This window comes from Phasianus colchicus, chromosome 4 (assembly GCF_987193195.1).
Source record: "Phasianus colchicus chromosome 4, bPhaCol1.hap1.1, whole genome shotgun sequence".
Taxonomy (NCBI): Eukaryota; Metazoa; Chordata; class Aves; order Galliformes; family Phasianidae; genus Phasianus; species Phasianus colchicus.
The window spans coordinates 38,102,529-38,121,911 of record NC_143439.1 but is presented as its reverse complement, the minus strand read 5'-3'; the positions used below and the strand labels follow the sequence as shown (position 1 = coordinate 38,121,911).

The window sequence follows — 19,383 nt, the reverse complement described above, 5'->3', positions numbered from 1 at the left end:
ATGCACAGTTAGAAAAATAAGAGAAATAAAGTATATATCTGAAGTAAAAAAGAGCCATTCTCTGTGAATTGTAGGCCATACTGTAGTACCAAATTAATTTTAATTTTCAACTACAGAGGGGAGCATCCCCATTACCCTTTTCCTTCACTGGAAGGAGAAAGCCTCTTTTCTTGTTGTATTCTATGCTGTGAAGAAAAGCAAAATGGTTTTATCACTTAAGGCACGGAACATTCCTTCTAGATGTTAAGTTTGGCGACAAGCATCATCTTGAGCATTCATGTAAGGACCCAAAAATTCAGTTATCTGAGAGATCCCTATCTGTTCAATTTAGCTGCAGCTTTTGTCACTGTTGTCCTAGAAAACCTACATCCAGAAGTCAAGCTTGGTGTAAGACAGTATCTTTCTTCACAGTCCTGGCTAAAGTATATACTTTGAGCCTCTAACAGGCAAGAATAACTGTTCCCTGAATTATTCTAGAAATTAGACTGCTAGCTTTAATTCAAAACAAAACATTCTGAAAAGCACTTTGTCTTTTGAAAACTAGAAAGACTGGAAGTGTCAGAGGAGTACTATAAAGTGAAAAACAAGCAAGCTTACAAACAATGTCAAGGAGATTAATTTTTTTTTTTTTTTTTAATAACGGAAAAATAAATCCCTATAAAATGAGCACATGATGTTTGATGAACAGGGCAGTGGTATGGCCAAGTATTAGGGCATGGACTCAATGCCAAAACAGCTGCACTGCTGTGTGAGATTACTGCGACCATTCCAGATGTTACAGGTCACACTGTCATTCTTTATGAGGAGAAAGCATCTCACCTTCCCACCACGGCAGATGAAGAACAACAGCATCCTACTGTTTTCTCTTTTGCAAACATACTAACAACTTTCAGCCTTTTGTAGTCTCCAGAAAAGATACAATGCAATACCCTTTCCAGAGTACAGCCTCAAATCCTCTTAGTGGTTCATCTGCTTATTGCTCTTTCTATCAGTACTGCACAGTAATGGATCAGGAACCTAAAAAAGTAGAAAACTTCTTTATTTCATCTTACATCACTTATTAAGATCTTGCCCTCAGATGATTATATACAAGATCCTTCTTTTCTGTTTTGAAAATGAAGCATATTATAGCCATCCAATCACTCCTAACTGCCATACTATAAAACTAAATATAAGAATTAGGCAAAATATACTCGTTGTTGTGATTTTTTTTTAATTACATTTGAGACATAATTCTGCACGCTAATCAAAATTTTGCAGATAAAAATTCTATAGTTATATCACCAAACGGAGGTCTTATAATTAAGCTATTCATTTAATGAGGTTAGCTGCTAAACTACAGACAGTGATTTGAAGGAAGCTATGACTAAAAGTAAATCACACTGTGTTTTCCTCTGCATCAGCTGCACATACCTATAATTGTTCTCCAAGTCAACACTTTGTATTAACTCAGATCACTGTTAGCGGGCTGTTATTTAAAGTGAGTGGGTACTGGCTGTTAACATGCCCAAGATTTTGTTCAAGTGGAAATGAAATGATTCATTAAAACTCTGGAAATCAAGTGCAATATCACTGATTTAACTAGAGCTAAATATAGTTTAACGTAAGTCACAATTTGCAGCTGCATTGCTAGTAGCAGTGGATAAAAATTTATCCACCAAAAGAAAGTCATTGTCAACTATGCAAAAGTTGAGAAATTTATATCAGTGTGTAACACTGCAGATAGTAACTATACACCAGCTGAGCTCTTCAGCCTTTCCCAAAGCAGTCCAAAGAGTAGCAGCAGAAGCAACATACTAAGCTGCCATAGGCTTGCTTTGCTTTCCTCTGCAAGCTGCCATGATGTAAATGACCAAAAGTTCCACATGCACCATAATATAAAATCTTCACTTTCAATACTGCACTTCATGCTTCATAACTTTTGTTACATCTCTTCCCCACTGTCAATACAAATGGTATCTATTATATTTTGGATACTAAATTAATGCTCAGGGCCACTTATTTCATTTCTATAAGGTAGATGAACCACTTTTATGAAAAAGATAATTCTTTATATGTCAATAAAATAAGTATTGTAAATAACTAATCCATAAAATGATACATAAGGATTTGCAAAGGTCATGACAATTCTGAAGACACTCTTCAATTTTCAAACAATCAACTAATATTTTCCACTAAAGAGTAACAGAACAGTAAATTAAGTGAATGTGAAAGTCATGAAATATATTTAAAACACAGGCTTTTCATTACTTACACAGTGAAAGCATCCAATGAAATGTATCTGACCTATGCTGAAATAACAGCTAATAGGTAACTGTAGTTTCTAATTTCTCTGCATGTAGTTTTCCTGTGACTGAAGCAAAAATAAGTAAAAACTTCATGCATTGGAAAAGGAATTTGACAAGTGAAAGCCTGAAAATCGAAATTTATACTTGTGATCACTCTTTAGAATTTCACGAGTAAGTGAAACCGTGTAAAATCTACAAAGCTAACTATTTCTGCAGAGGAGGTTTCTGAAATAAGCAATTATCCTGCTGTACTCTCGGTTGTTGGTCAGCCAGTATAACAAAGGGGTATGCAAACTTTTTTGTTCATACCAAAGAATGTGTGAATACTTTTCACATACATTATGAGTCCATTTTTTTTCAAGAACTGTCAATCTGTTCAATGAAACTTACAGTACATGGAATAAGATCGTGACTTTGAGCTATGGAAGTCTCTCATCGTATTAATATCAAGTATTTCTAAACAGAATTTACACATTTTTGTTTCTGCTCTTTGCACAATTAGGAAATAACTCCCTACACAAAAGGAGTGTGATCTTAAAATAGCCTAGAAGAAATCAGCAACATACAATAAATAGTAGATATTTTAAACAACATTTTAATAATCTAAGTAACTTTTTAGTTTATTAAGCTTTTCATAAATAGTATGTTGCAACTATCCAGATCCTACTGTTTGAATTTCTGTCTTCAAAACTCTTACTACTGTTTGAAAAAACCTTCTAAACATCCTTCAGCACACATACTGTCATCTAGAAAGGTTGTCCTTTCCTGCTTCTCTATTGAATATTTCTAGGTTTGTTTGTTGGTCCTGTATTTGTGCAGAAACCCTCAGAAATATAAAACAAGTCCAATGTGTAAGTCTGGATAGAATATAGACTTATTCTTCTGCCACTGTGCTTTTCCTCATACTCATTTGTGGAAGATAACTAAGGGAGCAATAAGGACACATGAAATGTCATCTTTTTCTGAGCATATCAGAAAGAGAAGAAAACTAGTTAGTAAATATATCATTACATTCTGGATATAGAATAAGTTTTGCCCAGGAGATAGCATCTTGGTATTTAGTTTGCTCTTCCCTCATAGAGCACAGGGAAGGAATTGGCATTTATAATCCTGCTATTCCTGACCCTCTGTTACACAACCTTTGCAGTAACAGAATAGTGGACTAGTCTCCATGAATTCTTTAAATTTCTTTTCTGTTATTGATTCTTCTGAAATATCTGAAACATAAGAACACACTCTGCATAATAAAATATATGCTATACAAACCCTGGATATTATTTGATAGCACATGCAAGGCGAATGGAATTCAAATCTGCTTGTCTTTAGAAAATGAAAATGTATCATTTCCCAAATAACCAAAGGAATTATTTACTTACAACATGAAGCACACGCAATGTTGCCATGTAAATGATGCTCATTTGAACTGTCACTCAGACAATGGTGTCTTTCAATGAATAAATTGTCCTATATTGTATTCCTTGTTTAATATTTGATTAGCAAGCATCACTGAATCCTAAAACAGTATGCTATCAATGTATTAATCTGGCAATACTGGTATTTCCTTATCAATCATGGATAGCACCTGTACTACAAACCAGAAATTGAGTACTAGACATTTGTGATACAATTCTAAATACGACTGGATCTCTTCTAAATTCTAAAATGCTCTCATATTCTTCTGAGACAAATGAAACACTTGGCTGGATTCAAGCCTGTATTTTAAGGTGCAACTTGCTAATACGTCCTGTTAGCAAGGATTCCTAAGGGCATTACACAGCTTACAAAATTAAGCAATCCCCATGCTATATAATGATTAACAAAGATTTCTCTTTTCTATTCCCTATCTTTTCTTTTTACTACCATCTGTGGCTTGCACTTCACTTTTATGTGTAACATTTTTCTTAGAGGCTGAAAAGCAGTCATTTCTGTGAACCAGTGAAACACAATCCCAATATCTAGTTTGAAAAGAAAAATGTTACTAAATATAGTAATGACATAGTATAATATTTAGTGGGGAAAAAAAAACACACAAGCAAAACAAAAAAACCCCAACAATTTCTGTGAAGTTACAGAATTCATTATATAGGAAAGTTGTTGGTTTTCCTTTTTTGAAGAATGAAAGAATATTAAAATAACTGAATGGCCAGAACAAAAGGGGAATATGAAGAAACACTGGCATCTGAACAGAATAAAAATTAAAACAGTGACCTCAAAAAAACAAAAACAACAACAACAAAAAACCCTACAAAAATTAAATATCCAAACCAAATGCGAGTTAGAAATGCATGCTACATTCTTCATTTGCTACCACCACTGCTAGAATCACTATTTTAGCTAATAAGCATTAATTTCATGTTCTTCATTTCAAAATGTTCAGTCAAATGACATTTGGGGAACTGAAAACCCAGTGACAAGTCTGAAACATGTCAGAAGTAACGAAGAGTATAAAGATAATTTCATTTAAAAAATAAAAATAGTATTTTCTCTTATGATTCGTTAGGAGTTTTGTGTTTAATAACCTAATTAAGTACATTCAGATAACTCACATTACTGCTTCTCCAAATATTTCAAGCTTAAAATCATACCTTTCACATCTTCATCTTCAATGGTTGTATTGGAACTCTCTGTGGACTCCTGTTGAGAAGTAAATATAAGCAGAATGTATAAGAAGCCAAGACTTATTTGTGAGCCTTTGCAAATTACAGTTAGTTACAGATATCATGCAAAGCCTGGAAGCAGAATGGGATGTAGTTCACAGACAGATGGTCACACACCGATTGAGACAATGCCACCTTAAACTGATGTCAAACATTGTCTCTGACTACAAAAGGGAACATAATAAATACATTTCCTGCTGTCTAGTGCTTTTACTTCACAGGAATGTAAAGGAAGTGTGTTTTTTCTTTCACATCCAGCTGTACAAAATTCTTCTGAAATGTTAGATGAATTACCTCAGCCAAGTAAGAGGAGAGCTTGCCATTTTAACTGATTAACCAGTGATTAACCAACTACGTAAAGTAAGTCATTTTGTTCAGTTTTTAAATATGCAGACTTTTTCATGCTGCATATCAAAATTGTTTTTCCGCTCACAAGACATATGCAGTGTACATTAAAACGAAGTCTGGGAGTGATTTTAAGAAAACCAGATATTTCTGTCCCTTTTACATTGTGTTTGTGATTGAAAAAAATCAAAGGAGATAGAGAATTGGTAAATTTACGATAATAACTTGGACAAACTGAAGCATCTTTCAAGCAGCCATTCAGAGAAATGACTCATCTATCATCTATCAGTTTAATTTAAATTTCCACACTGTTAAAACGGCAAGAATACTGCATCTCAGTCTTTCATGAATTACAAGATACATGAACTAATACAGATGAATTCATCAGGGCGTTGTCAAATCTAATAGGCAAATATTTTTAGAAAGGATGATAGTTTTTAAAGTCGATTTTTTATCTGTACAATTTTTTTGAAAAGTACAATCAGCATTTTTTTCTTCTTTTAATTCGCAGCTCAGTAGCAAAAGGGATTAACTGGGCTATTTTATATTGAAAGACGGACACCAGAGATGGAATTGTATATAACTCTTTAAAAGATTTTACAGTTAAGTAATTAAATGAGAATTTGACAGTGCCCTTTATTTGCTAGCTCCTCACAAGGCTGAGAAGAAAGAATGTTCCAATAGTTAATGAATTACTTAGACCTTGAAAAACAAAATGTATGTGCATCCATAAATAAAACTACATGAATCAATTCACACACAAACAAAATTGAACAAGTCACCATGCTTTTCTGGTACTAGCTGGTGTTAGACATTTCACTCTACACAGATGTATCATGCTCTTTCACTTCAAGTATTAGATACTGATGAGTAAACAAAAACCCCACACGAGTACAAGCTGTGAACACCATGCACAAGCTCACACGGCAGATGTAGCCTGTAATATTGAAGCATCCACTCCAGTTGCCGTACTATAATGAACAGACTTTTACAAAAATTTAGGAGAAACTCTCCGAATTAAGTGGTTTGTTTGTCTGCTGTGACATTTTGGGACATTAAGTATTTTATTTGCTATGATTATATAATAAAGACAAGTAGATGTAGTCACGCCAATATTTTGTTTCCTTCGGGTCTTTAGTGGACTTTAGCAAAAAAGCTTAGATTAGAATTCAAACACAGGCTATTTGTTGTCTTTGAGTTAAAACTTGGGGAGCTGAAAAAGCAGTAACATGAAAATAAAAGCTCGAAGTTCTACAGAGGTACACAAAGGAACAGAGTATACAAGCACAATACACACCATCAGCACTGTCATGCTTGAAAACGTCTGCATGCGTTATTTTTTCACTCAGATTCAATCCTTCGCTCATAAAGAAATCACAAGTAGTTAGACTAGATGGACGAAATGACAATTCTTTATGTCAGCACTGTAAACAGTGAAATTTTTGTTGAAGAGTAAGTTCTTTGCAGGAACCCTAGGAACATATGTTATGTTCAAGTGGATGATATTTCCTGGCCCTTTTCAAGTCCATGCATGGAAAACAAACAAACAAACAAACAAACAAAACCCACAAAAAATAAACTACATGTTTTAGGAATCAGCTATCAAGCACAAATGCTGCAATACACACACACAAAAAGAAAGCAGCAGGAAGAAAAAAATGAAAAAAAAGTAAGACCTCTTTGTCACTTGAAATGTTAATTTGTTTTGAAACAGCTCAGCGATGTTATGGAAGAAAACAAAGACCTGCACAAAAGGCACGTCACAACATGATATATAGGCATGCTGAGAAAAAAAACAGATGGGATAAACTGAAATTTATATCTTCATCTAAGGAGACAACTGCACATGAAACTTGTTGGTATAATCTCACACACTCTGAGAACAACGTTCTTTTTTTTCCCTCTTAACTTAGAAAGGAGAACTTTCAGCTGAAATAAGCAGCACATAATGCTCCCTGAGCCTCGCTGCAGAGGGTGCAGAGCTCTGCCAATTGCTACTGACTCCCCTGTGAGTTTCAGAAGCACAGCACCCAGCAGAACACACACAGCTGATGGACACAGATGAAACAGGCTCAAGATACACCAGATGTAATAAATGCAGGAATGATACTTTCTTCAATAAATTCCTGGAAAACCCTTTTCGCCCTATTCTGCTGTGGAACAGTGAATGAATTGTGGGATTTGAAAGGCAAGATGGAGTTGATTCTTTCTGAATACCTTATTTCCATCAGGGTTGTGGATAACTGTAGTTTGGGGCTCCTGAGCAAGAACAAAATAAAGAGAAAAAGAGTTCTCATTGGTAAACACATTCTCATTAGCGTGAGGGATGCAAGAAGAGCCAGCTCAGAAATGCTGAACAGTGACAAGAGCTGAAACAACTGTTAACTGTTGCCAGAGAAAGAAACTGGATGCCTCTAATATAGACTTCCTCAGCAGCAAGCCAGCAAAAAAAGACCATCTCACCTAATGCAGCAGCATGCAGAGACCTTATTCATGACCAGTGCAAGCAGGGCTTTGAAGCTTCGTATTAGTATTAACACAACAGTGATGACATAAAAATACAGATGGATTGATGAAGATTGTAGGAGCTAAGTACCTCCAAACGCTACAGAGTTTAGGAAAATATACCAATTGTTATCAATTGCTGCCCAGGTGGAGCTGCACAAAGTAAATGAGAGAGATCTTTGCATCCCTTTCAAGTTAAATTTCCCCAAATCCTTTTCTCTTAACAAAACAACAAGAAGAAAAAAGATTAAATAATGTTTGAAACAGCAGCTGGCCAGCATATTTTCTGCATGGACCACTGTCAGTGGCTATGTCTGAGAACCTACAGACATATACTCGGGTATGAAACCTGTTAACTGGCCCTTAAAATTATTTAGCAATGTATGCTTCAGTTCTAGGGGCACAAAAAAATTAAAGATGAAAAATCTGAATCAACATGTGTGAATTTTTCATGTTCCCAAAGTGATGCATGAAGGCACATGGGAAACCTCTCTAAATTAGCCATTCATATATCAACACTTATATTTGTGACCCTTGTGACATGTGCATGCCTAAGAAACAGTAGTATGCAATAGAAACTGTTATGAACAGCACTGATTAGTAATATGTTCCTAGCAGTGCTTGTTAATGAGTAATGTCTCCCGCAGATTTAAATGCAAGAGAAATAAGCTAGCAAGTTTAGGACTACATGCCTCTAGACTCCAGGGAAGACTTTCAAAGTCCTGCTGAGTCTTAGGAAATATGAAATAAAAATCTGAATAAGGTCTAGTTTATGGTTGCCTAGCAATAATCTTGTTTCTGTCCTTGACATCAGTACTTATACTAAGGCAAAAGCAGAGAAAATATATATAAATATATATTTTTTGGGGGGGCAGAAGGTTAGCATTAAAAAGAGTCAAACAATCATCAGGCAAAATGCTAAGAGCAACATAAAAGCGCATTCTACTCACTTTCTGGCAGAGCATGCAAAAAATTCAACTACAGTTACAAATGCTACAACAATTGCATCCAGCTTCCACATAATGTTTTCTATTAATAAACACGCTGCAACAATGGACTTCCTCACACACAAAAAAAAGCACCGTAATTCAAACAAAAGGAGTTTTCAAAACCTGTTCTTAGAAAGCAAGCAGGGTAAACGCATGAAAAAGCAAAAAAAAGATGGGAGAACAAACAGAAGACAGTCAAAAACTTCAAGATAGCATGAGAAGGAAGATTCCAGGTATACCAGCGCAGGGGTAGGAATATTTTCCTTGGGGCTGGTTACCACGTTCGTTTTGTTGTTTATCTGTAGGTATGCAGAAAATAGAAACAGACAGGCCTTAGAACTCTTAGTAGACACTGTATCTATATCTCTCTGTATAGAACATCTATATACAGATATAGATATCTATATATAGATATAGATATGGAAATAAAGAATCACAGAAAGATGAACTTATGAACTTGAAAGAACACTAACAATAGATCTTATAGCTAGCTGCAACCCCTCAAAAAAAATTAGCTACGGCTTTTCAGATGCACTATATGAAGTTCTGTATACTGTATAGAAGATTTTGTCTGTGACACTTAAAAGAACAGAGAGCCTTTAAATAGTAGTTAAAAACATAGAAGAAGAGAAAAGAATAAATACAGGTTTGAGAAGAGTACTAATTTGCCTTTATGACTTCATATCATGCAATGGTATTAAAAAATTGAGCTCTACTTTACTTTTTATTTCTTTATTACTAATCACTACCATAAATATTTGATTCTTCATAGCTCTTCAGACATCTACAGATTATTTCTGTTGTTTTCTGGGAACAAATCTGAATAAATATGATGCTGGAAGGAGACTAGTGTCCCTTCAACTTTTTTTTGGTGTTATTTTCTACAAAATAATTGCCAGTTGTGATCTTCTTTAACAAGTTTCCTTCAGTAACTGAACAGTAGCCTCTGAATTTTGGCACCACGAATTGAAATGTAAGGTTTCACACTACGGTATCTGTAGTCTTAAGCCACAGATCACTGCAGATGTGCTTACATCTAGGTCATCACGCTAATTCTTAAGCTTAGCGCAGCATCACCTTTACAAGACTTTTGACTTTTACTTATATAAATTTCCAGTGATGTTAGCAGTAATTGTAAAGTTATCTGATTCTTTAAATCCATTTTTTAAAATTCAGCTTTCATAAATATCATGGTATGAAGAGAAAAGAAATATTGAAAATCATGTACCAAGCCATTGTTTACATGCACTAGAAAGCAAGACTTAATTATCGGTAAAATTAGTTAGAAATACGTCACTTTTTCTTTCACAATTATTAGAAAAAATTTTCATGTATGCTTCCATCATCTTTAATTTTAACAAGAGCAGTCCAAAGCAGCATGCAGAATTGGGTGCATAAACAAAGAGTCTTGAAAGACTTAGATCCAAAAAATATCTACTGAACCTTTTAATCATAGTGCTTAATAAAAAATGTGCAAAACAAAGAAATAAAAGTACAAAATTGTTTCCTTAATGAACTGTTGTATAACTTCATCATTTAAAAGAAAAAGCTCTAGTAAAATTCTAAGGCATTTTTTCTTCCAAAAGAAGAAAAAAATGGTTTTTTTTTCTAAAACCAGTTAGCAAATGAAGATGTGTTATGTAATATATATGAAAGAGCATAAATAAAGAGGAAGTCCTAGAACAGGACTGAATAAAGAGAGCCATAATATCCGATTTCTAATTTAAACTACCCAATGACTCTGTAACCTCACATGAAGTACTCAGCTTCTCAGCAGCGCAGTGTAGTGCAGTGCTTCTGTCTGTACCAATGCTTCGGTTAATTCACGTCTCTGAACGTTAGCACTGCTGGCAAAGTTCACTGAAATCTATTAATGTCCTCGACAGTTTCTTACTATTATTTTACTTTGGTACAGGTGTGGCAGATGATTTATTGATAGTATGAATTATGCCTGCAGCTAAACTGAAGTCTCACATTGAACGTGTCTAGATTATAGAAACGTCAGCATGGTTTGCATTACCTAATGGCAGACTGCAAATTTCCTCACCGTAACAAAGATTGACTTTGAAGAATACAAAACAGCCTAGTTAGTTAATGGCAGGGAATGTTGTTCTTATACTACACCTTATTTAATAATATTTGTGATAGGGCCCATTTCCCCATGCAGGACAAAAATAAATTTCATTGATTTAAAATCAAAGTTCACATTGCTCTACAGTAGAAGGACAAGAAACCAATTTTTCTTTTTAAATAACAGTCTTTCTACAGAAACTGTCATTAAGAGAAAATGTAAGTCATTATTGATTTCCAAGTGTTTACTTTATGTTCCAAGTTAGCTTAGTTATTGCCAAGTAAGTTTCATTTATCTATTCACTCTTACAAACTTTTGGTGATATTTCAGTCATAAGTTGCAGGGGTGTCTGAACTCAAGACAGGGAGAGAAAAATACCTTGGTGCATAATTTCACTCACACGGAGAGATATCAGTGAGTATTTCATACATTACAAGGATTACTTGTTGAGATATTTCTGGGGCTGTGAGATTGGTAAAACCTGAACTCCTTACTCAGGAAAAACTTTAAAAAAACTACTTCATGAAATGAAAGTTCCCTACAGGAAAGTTATGGAATAGCAAGTACACATAGAACATTGCTTGACAGCATACTGATCTTCTAAAACAAGAGAAAAATTGCATATTACGTTGTATAATTAACAGTTCTTATTTGGCAGCAATGTAGTCCTTAAAAGACTGCAAACAAAAAGCACTTAACAAAAGGCACAGATGCACATAAAGTAAAAACATGAAAAGAAACAATTTCACCAGATTTCATACAGTCCTATTCAGTAGTATCTTAATAAATAAAATAAAATAAAATAAAATAAAATAAAATTAAAATAAAATAAAATAAAATAAAATGATATGCCAAATGAATGCTTGCTGTTGAATATATAATGAAAATGGTTAATCAAATTCCAATTCCAATTTTGCCTGAGTAAGGAGAGCAGGCTTGGGTCCATACTCCCTTGATGAAAGCCCTATAAAAATAAATAATATCCATTACAGCTACTGCTGAAAACTGCAGGAAATATATTCAGAACTTCTTAAAACATAACAAGACTATTCATTATCAAAAGCAGGAAGAGATAGCGACTAAAAATTAATTATTCTGTGTACACAGAACTTTGAAACTTAGAAGACAGCAACAAGCCTTCTACCTTCTCTCTCATAGAATATATACTTGTGCCTATTTGTTCGTCTATTAACAGACATTGTGCATTTTGCATTTATTTTAACAGGAGAGGGAAATGATTCCAAAAGGAAAAAAAGATTTTCATATGAAAAGTTCAATTATACTCATGGGGTTATCTTTTATTTGTTGTGAAGAAGGAAAACTAGTGTTTCACTTGTCAAGTGCCACCTTTTTAGGTCTGATCGCGGTACAGGCTGGACGTACATAAATATGCCAACAGCTGAGCATGACTGCAGAATAATTACACATCTTTGGTCAAAATGTTACAAAAATATCTTAAGAAACAAGATCTGTAGCTTGGGGCTTAATTTTTCAAATAGTACTTCTGTAATGAAAAGATAAAACCCACTTCACATTTGGGATACTAAAAATATCTTCACCGCATGTTTCCAGTAATTCTCATTTGGGCACTGTAACCACTGATCCTCTGTCAGTAAAACTCTTCACTCACCCGAAGAGCAGACAATTTACCTATATAACTGCATGCCTGCTCAGACCAGACCAGCACTTTTCGCCTTTCAAGGAGAGTTACACATTCCAGTGAAAGGTGTGGATGAGGAGCATTTGCTTTCTTTCTACCTGCGGCAGCAGCACAAGATGCCTGGGATATCACAGCAGATGATCACAGACCTCACAAAAGTCAGATTCAAAACCATAACAAACAGGAATACAACAGGTTGTTGTGTGTGATCGCAGAGGCCAAATGAATCCATGGCTATAGAGTAGGCTGAGGAGAAAGAAAAGAGACTGACTGCCAGCTGGGATGTCTTGTGACAAAACTTTGAGCCGTGAACGAAGTTAGTTGGGAGACTGTAGTAGAGAAGGGCTGTGAAATTGTTTTTTGACCCCTAAGCAATTAGTATGGCATCCTGACGTATAGCTGCTCAATTAAAGAGGTTCACTGTGCAGAACAATGTAGTTTGAGTTATGTAATTAATATTATTAGCTTTAAATAAAAGGAGATTTTAAAAATTAATGGAAGGCTAATATAGGATTGCTACTCTGTTACTATTTTTATTTACTAAGGATAGCTGCATTGGCCAATGTTACATCTACTTTTTTATTTGTTTTCATATGTCCCCAGGTAAAATAAATAAATAAATAAATAAATAAATATCTTGCTTGGAAGAACTGCAGAACAATTCAGTGTGGATGGCATATAGCAACTGCAGGCTTAAAATTCACAAGGTTGTACTGTAAAGTCTTGCAGCTTCTTGCAGTATGTTAACAAAACTAAATGCAACTGTTTGATTTCTAGGTGTGAATGTTTCACCGGAGGAAAAATCTGTCAGATAAAGATCCTCACCATCATTTGAACACTCGAACTGGACTTCCTTTTCTGAATTGACCAGTCAGAGAGAAAGGAAAAGAAGAAAATGTGACTGGTTGGATTTAAAGTATCAATGCATGGTGTACAGTATATTTCTTTTTTTTTTCTTTCTTTTTTTTTTTAATAGGAAAAGACAGCTTAAGCTGTAGGAAGGAGCAGAAAAGCATTATGGAGAATATAGTACCTCAATAAAATAAATGACAAAAATAAGACTTCCCCAGATGTAAATTTACTTCCTTTGCTCCACATGACCATGCAGGCAAACAGTAGGTACAAAATGTGCTGAAAATCAAAGTATCAACTTAGGCAAAATTTTGGCAACAATTGTTTGTAGTATTATAATAAAAATTGAGATAGAATAATACCATTGTAGACCTGTAGGAGGAATGATATTTAAAAAAGAAAAGCTGTTCAACTGAAGTACATAAAATTTATATATTCCATAATGACACGTATTAAGGATTTTCCACAGACATGACAAAATAGTACTGAATGTGTGCTTGTCCAGATAAGTAAGATATCTACTTGTCAGTGAGAAGCACTGAAATCATGGTGCACTCACTTCATTTTCACTCAGTCAAGCTTATTTTATAGGAAAAGTGTGAGTATTTGGGAGAATAGGATCAAATATACTGTAAATCCATTATTTAAGTATACAATGTTTTTTGTTCAGGGAAAAAGTTAATAATCATAAATTAAAATTCAGGTCAAAGATACACTCTTGAGAAAATACATCAAAACCAGAAGAATTTCTTTTGCATCATATAGTGAAAGCCTGAGGCACTTATTTTAGTCTTCAAGATTTCTCCAAGAAAAGAAATAAAATATTTTTCACTGTTGAGTGGTTGTTTTTTTTTTTTTCTTGTCTGTTTTTCAAAGTATTTTTCCAGAATTTGTGAAGCATCTCTCCTCCTGCAGGATCTGGTGACATGAGAAAGGAGCTCTAAATCGTGTATGAAAGCTGCCAAAATGTTCCCTTCTTAGCAAGATCTGTTCGTCAAGATGAGCTGATTTGTTGAGACAGTAAACCCCTCCAGTTCTGCCAAATATAGCAAGTACATCTGGCAGAAAACACCTCATATGGAGCCAAGAATACCAGTAAACCTTTGGTCTTCCAAGAAATCTAATGAAAAGTCAAGGGGAAACATGGAGACAAGAAAGCTACCAGTAAGCACTTAAACCTTGAAAACAAACGTGCCCACCACCAAACCATCAATTATATTTACAAGCTAGTTATTAGCATTGAGTCATACAATCATCCTTCACTGAAATATCAAAAAAAGTATTTTCTCCAGCAGCTTTCAATTTCCCAGTTATTAAAATCCTTGTTTTTCAAATATTTCTTTTATTTCATTTCTTAATTTTCATCAATTAATAATTTCAACATTATAAAATGAAAATAAATAACAATATTCAATTCCAAGAACCAGCAGAAGTTACATTTAGGCGATGACTAAGAATACATATTTTAAAGCGTGCATTTAACCTACCTTAACTCCATCTGGCTTTTTCAGTAAACTCTTGGCTGCTGTAAAATGAGACAAGTAATTTCAGTGTCAGATGGTTACTATGGAGGTCAATCAGCTGTTGTAGCAAATCCCCATTTGCCTCCCAGCTGCAGATACATTTTCAGTTTTTATTTCCTTGTTTTGTCATTCTGAGTATAGGAAATAAATGCTGAAAATAATTAAACTACTAATACTTCAGATTATCATACATTTCTTCTTCCACTGATTATAGCTGCTGGTTAACTGTACTTATAAAACTATACTTATAAAATGAGAAACACAGCTGTTAGGAACTTTTCTGGGTGGCATACAGAAAAGTAGTTGCATCAGGTATCAATTTGAGAGTGCCACAAAAGTACCCAATATCACATCAACAGAATACCTTAAGAGCATAGAGAGGTACATTACTGTCCATTTCATTTAATGAAAAGTGAACTGAGTTTTTTAAAAAAGCACCTCTGGCTTTGATTCACTGGGAATTTTCCACCATAAAGCATCCTCGTGATAGTCTGAGAAGTCACACATATGAAAGAACAACCTGTTAGTGGCAGGAACTGATGACAAACCATGATTTTATTCAAAGGTTTGTCAAGCTTTAAATTCTATCACTTCAAGTGGAGGCAAGAATCTGGCCAAATTATTCCAGAGAGAGCTAATGTGCAAGAAATGACACCACAGTTCAGAACCTGCAAGCATTTACAGCAGAAAAGCATGATTAAAGATCTACCAAATTCAAGTATACTATTCACATAAGTGTAAATGCTCTATGACTCTCTGCCAAAGATTTATAAGATAAGCCTGGCATCTTTTGTTTTACTGTTGTTTATGACCCAATTTTCCTATCAAAAGGTACATCAAAGCTTATGTTGAAACTGCTCTTCTACATACACAGTTTCACTCAGAAGTAGGAGCCTTTTTGGAAGAGAAAAACTCCAGTTAGCAATCCAGCACATCCAAAAGGAGGCAGAGCTGGCATGAGCTCCCATCATTATTGGTATCCTTCTCTTAAAAACAAAACAAAATAAAACCCAAACTGAACAAACAGAAAAATGATTGGATCTTGCTAGACTGAGGCTGTTCAAATGAGCTGAGGATTTTGAAGTTAATAAGTTATCCGGCTTAAAGCTGAAGTTAGTTTGTGTACTTGTGGCTCATACAATGGTTATGTCTGCATCAAGTGCACATTTAGCTCTGTGCAGAGAACAGAAAATGAAAAATCACCTACAAAACTGTAAAGAAATAACTGCTGTCCATTACTGTGTTATTTAAATTAAAAAAAAAAAAGCCTGGAAAATGACATCAGGCAAATGCATTGTTTTAGCTACGGATATCAGCTATTAGACTGATGTTCTAACTCTCAAAAGGCCCATGATTTCCAATAAAAATTAACAAATATTAAATTTGCCAGCATTATGTAACAGACCCAGTGCATGGTTTTATTTACAGAAACATTTATATTTTTTAAAAAGTGTCTTACATGATTTGGAGGGGACAGGGTACACACTTCTGTAATGTGTGCTCATAGCACCTTATGGCCTTATATTTTATATCACAGCAAACATTCCAGGCACTCCAGAAATTCATTTAGGAAAAGCAAAGGGGAGGAGCTATTTCTAGAACTTTACGTAAAAAAACCCAGAAGTTCTTTGCTTTCAAAGCCTGTTTTCTACCATTAGAGCTTATAAAAATGTGAGAAAAAATAGATTAAATATTACAGGCTGCTGCTCATAACAAACTAGGTCCTTGGGCTACAGCTGTGCATAAAACTTCTGAGTTCTTTCAATGCTAAACGAACATTACAGGTTATATGTATAAAGCCAGTAAAATGTAGGCACTAAAAGCAGTAACTGCAAGTATTGTGTTTATGGCATTGCCAGCATGTCCTTTGAAATGTGCCCAGTAAGCAGTATGGATTACTATGCAGTATTTTATGTTATAGGACATATTTCATACTCAACTTCCTTTGCAATTGTTGTTTTTGTCTTGGAATGTGTATATACATATATATAAATATTTTAATGCATCTAAGCACAGATACTGCATACAAATCAAGTATTTAAAGAATTTGCAGTAGCAAAGCAATTAGCATATTCTAAATTAAGCCCACAATGAAAAATTTCTTGCAACTACAAGAATTAGCTATAAATAAAACCTATGGCAATGCTAATAAGCCAGAAAGCAGACTAAAGAGAAATGGCACTATGACAACATGAAGAAATTAAAGTGATTTACAGCAAACAGCAATTTTGAAGAGAAAAAAATGTTCCTTTCACGTGCTGAGGGTCTTACCTCACAAGAAATATATATTCCACATAAAAGGAAGAAAGAAAAAGGAAAATAAAACACTTTTATAACCACATTGTTATGGACAAAGGACGTTCAAACGCATGCTTTCGATGAATTACAGTGAATAAACAACTTGAAAAATAAAAATACATCAAGGGATACTATGGATCATTACGATATAAAACAGAGAGAATGGGTGAAAAAAAAAAAAAACAACAAGGAAAAAAAGCCAAAATCCTGTTTGCTTTTCATGCCAAAATCATATTTTAAAATGACTTCAGATTTTTTTCCTTTATGAAAGTTGAAATTGACCCTTACATACACAGAAAGAGTTATGAAAAGTGATGAGAAATGACGTATTTACTTGGCATTTAAGAATAACTAATTCCTACAAAATAGGAAGCTTAAGCATTAACTTGAAAATAAAATGATACTGGCAATTCAGTAAGCTATATCTCTCTAAAACTTACATGAATGTAATCTTCTGTGTTACATGTGTATATCATATACTGCAAGCTAGGAAGGAGTGTGTATTTCAAGTGCTACACAGATTGAACAAACTGCTTCTGCATCATTATTTCATTCATCATTATTTAATTTATTGTGAATGATTCTGTACTTACTATTATTCAAAATATACCTAAAGCACTATCATGTTTTTGTCTATAAATTAATTTCTGTTCCACAGCTGCATTAAAGAGTAGGAAGACTGTAATATTACTGACTTTTAAATTTGGCTTTTTTTTTCTTAACTACGCACTTAAGATCTCAAATGGTAAAATGAAAAATTCAGCAGAGTATCTTAGTTCCAGCGACAGTGCTGTTGAAGACAATTCTAAGTCTAGTAATAGTAAACATATTTTATCTTTGTCTATTAAAATGTATATTGCATAAGGATCTAAATCTTCAGGTACCCTCAACTACAGAATTATTTTATATAGAGGAAACATTTCTTGCTTTATTAAATGAGGCAATGGAAAAGAAGGACTAACTTTAATACATTTCTTACTTAGAAAAACAAGGAAGGAACATGCGTGTTTTTCTGCTTTTGCTTTAAAACAAGATTCAATAAAATCTTTGAATGAGATTTGAGATACATACTTACTCATATGGAACTACATGCATTATTTTTGATTTTCCTCCACCAAAATAAAACGGGAAAATTCTGTCTGTCTTTCAAAACATAACATTAAAAATACAAAGAGACACATTCTACTTAAAAATTACACCACTGACACCTGCTAAAATTTATTCTATTTAGTTCAAATAGTTCAAATTCTCTTGTTTGTTTCTGCAAAGAAAGAAAACTTAAGACATATCATGTTTATGTATTCTTGAAAAACAAAGATTTTTATGTGCTAATAAATCCTAATAATATCTTAGTCATCATCACAGACATCAAAACATAAAGACCATATGAATCTGGAGCTCAGTTAACATACCTGAGAAATTTCTGGTAGCCAGCATAGTTGTCAAAATGGCCCCCTGTGTAGACACACATTTTTTTCGAATTAGTAACATATTTCTTTGAAGTACTGAATGAGAAGATGAGGAAAAAAGAAGTACACACGTGGCAAATCACACAAACTGCTTAATTACATAAACTATTTAACCCTGAAAGAATGGATTGGCTATGCATTACCTGTCATGAACTGTAATTCAATCTTAATTGCACAGTTACTAGCAATCCTGGAAATCTGTCATTAACTGTAAGTTTGTAATGCACAGGCCACAAGTAGTCACAGGCACAGTAACCAGAAGCATAATATATAGTTGAATACGAAACAGACTTCACTCTTTTGGTTGGATTATTCTTTTCATAGGAAGAGAAGTTGATTTGTAATGTACTAATTGGAAAATTTCACAATTACCAAAGTTATCCTGTCTATGCAGGAGAAGACAAATGATAACCTAGAAGAACAATCTTAGGGATTTTCCCTCAACAGAGAGTTTTTAATGTGTATACAGGAAGATGATTTCTGTTATTTTGAATCCAACAAAATTATGCAGTACACATTTTAAAATTTCTTTCTTAAAACACTCTTATGTACTAGGTTAGAAAAGTGATTAGATTTGGAAAAATGATGTATCAGTTCCAGCATTACATAGTTCCTAATGTTCAGTATCATAGCTCACATGAAAATATAATGTTCTATTCTCTTCTGTTAAAAATCAAGATCCTCATGCTCAGTAGCTGCTCATCCATCCAACAGTTTTTATTACAG

At 34.0% G+C, this 19,383-nt stretch overlaps 1 protein-coding gene across 28 annotated transcripts in view; it reads right to left on the bottom strand.

Annotated features, from left to right (window-relative positions):
• CAMK2D (calcium/calmodulin dependent protein kinase II delta) overlaps positions 1 to 19,383 on the bottom strand; it is a 162,726-nt gene that overhangs the window by 23,995 nt on the left and 119,348 nt on the right. For 10 of the 28 annotated variants that reach the window (XM_090139242.1, XM_090139220.1, XM_090139224.1 and 7 more), the window contains 5 exons: positions 18,601 to 18,643; positions 14,855 to 14,892; positions 9,024 to 9,083; positions 7,508 to 7,549; positions 4,874 to 4,922 (listed from right to left, as the gene is read on the bottom strand). In XM_090139242.1, coding sequence (XP_089995368.1) covers positions 4,874 to 4,922; positions 7,508 to 7,549; positions 9,024 to 9,083; positions 14,855 to 14,892; positions 18,601 to 18,643 — 232 coding nt within the window. Of the gene's footprint in view, positions 1 to 4,873; positions 4,923 to 7,507; positions 7,550 to 9,023; positions 9,084 to 13,340; positions 13,374 to 14,854; positions 14,893 to 18,600; positions 18,644 to 19,383 lie in introns of all 28 variants that reach the window. The other 18 variants (XM_090139232.1, XM_090139233.1, XM_090139240.1 and 15 more) reach the window with 6 other exon arrangements.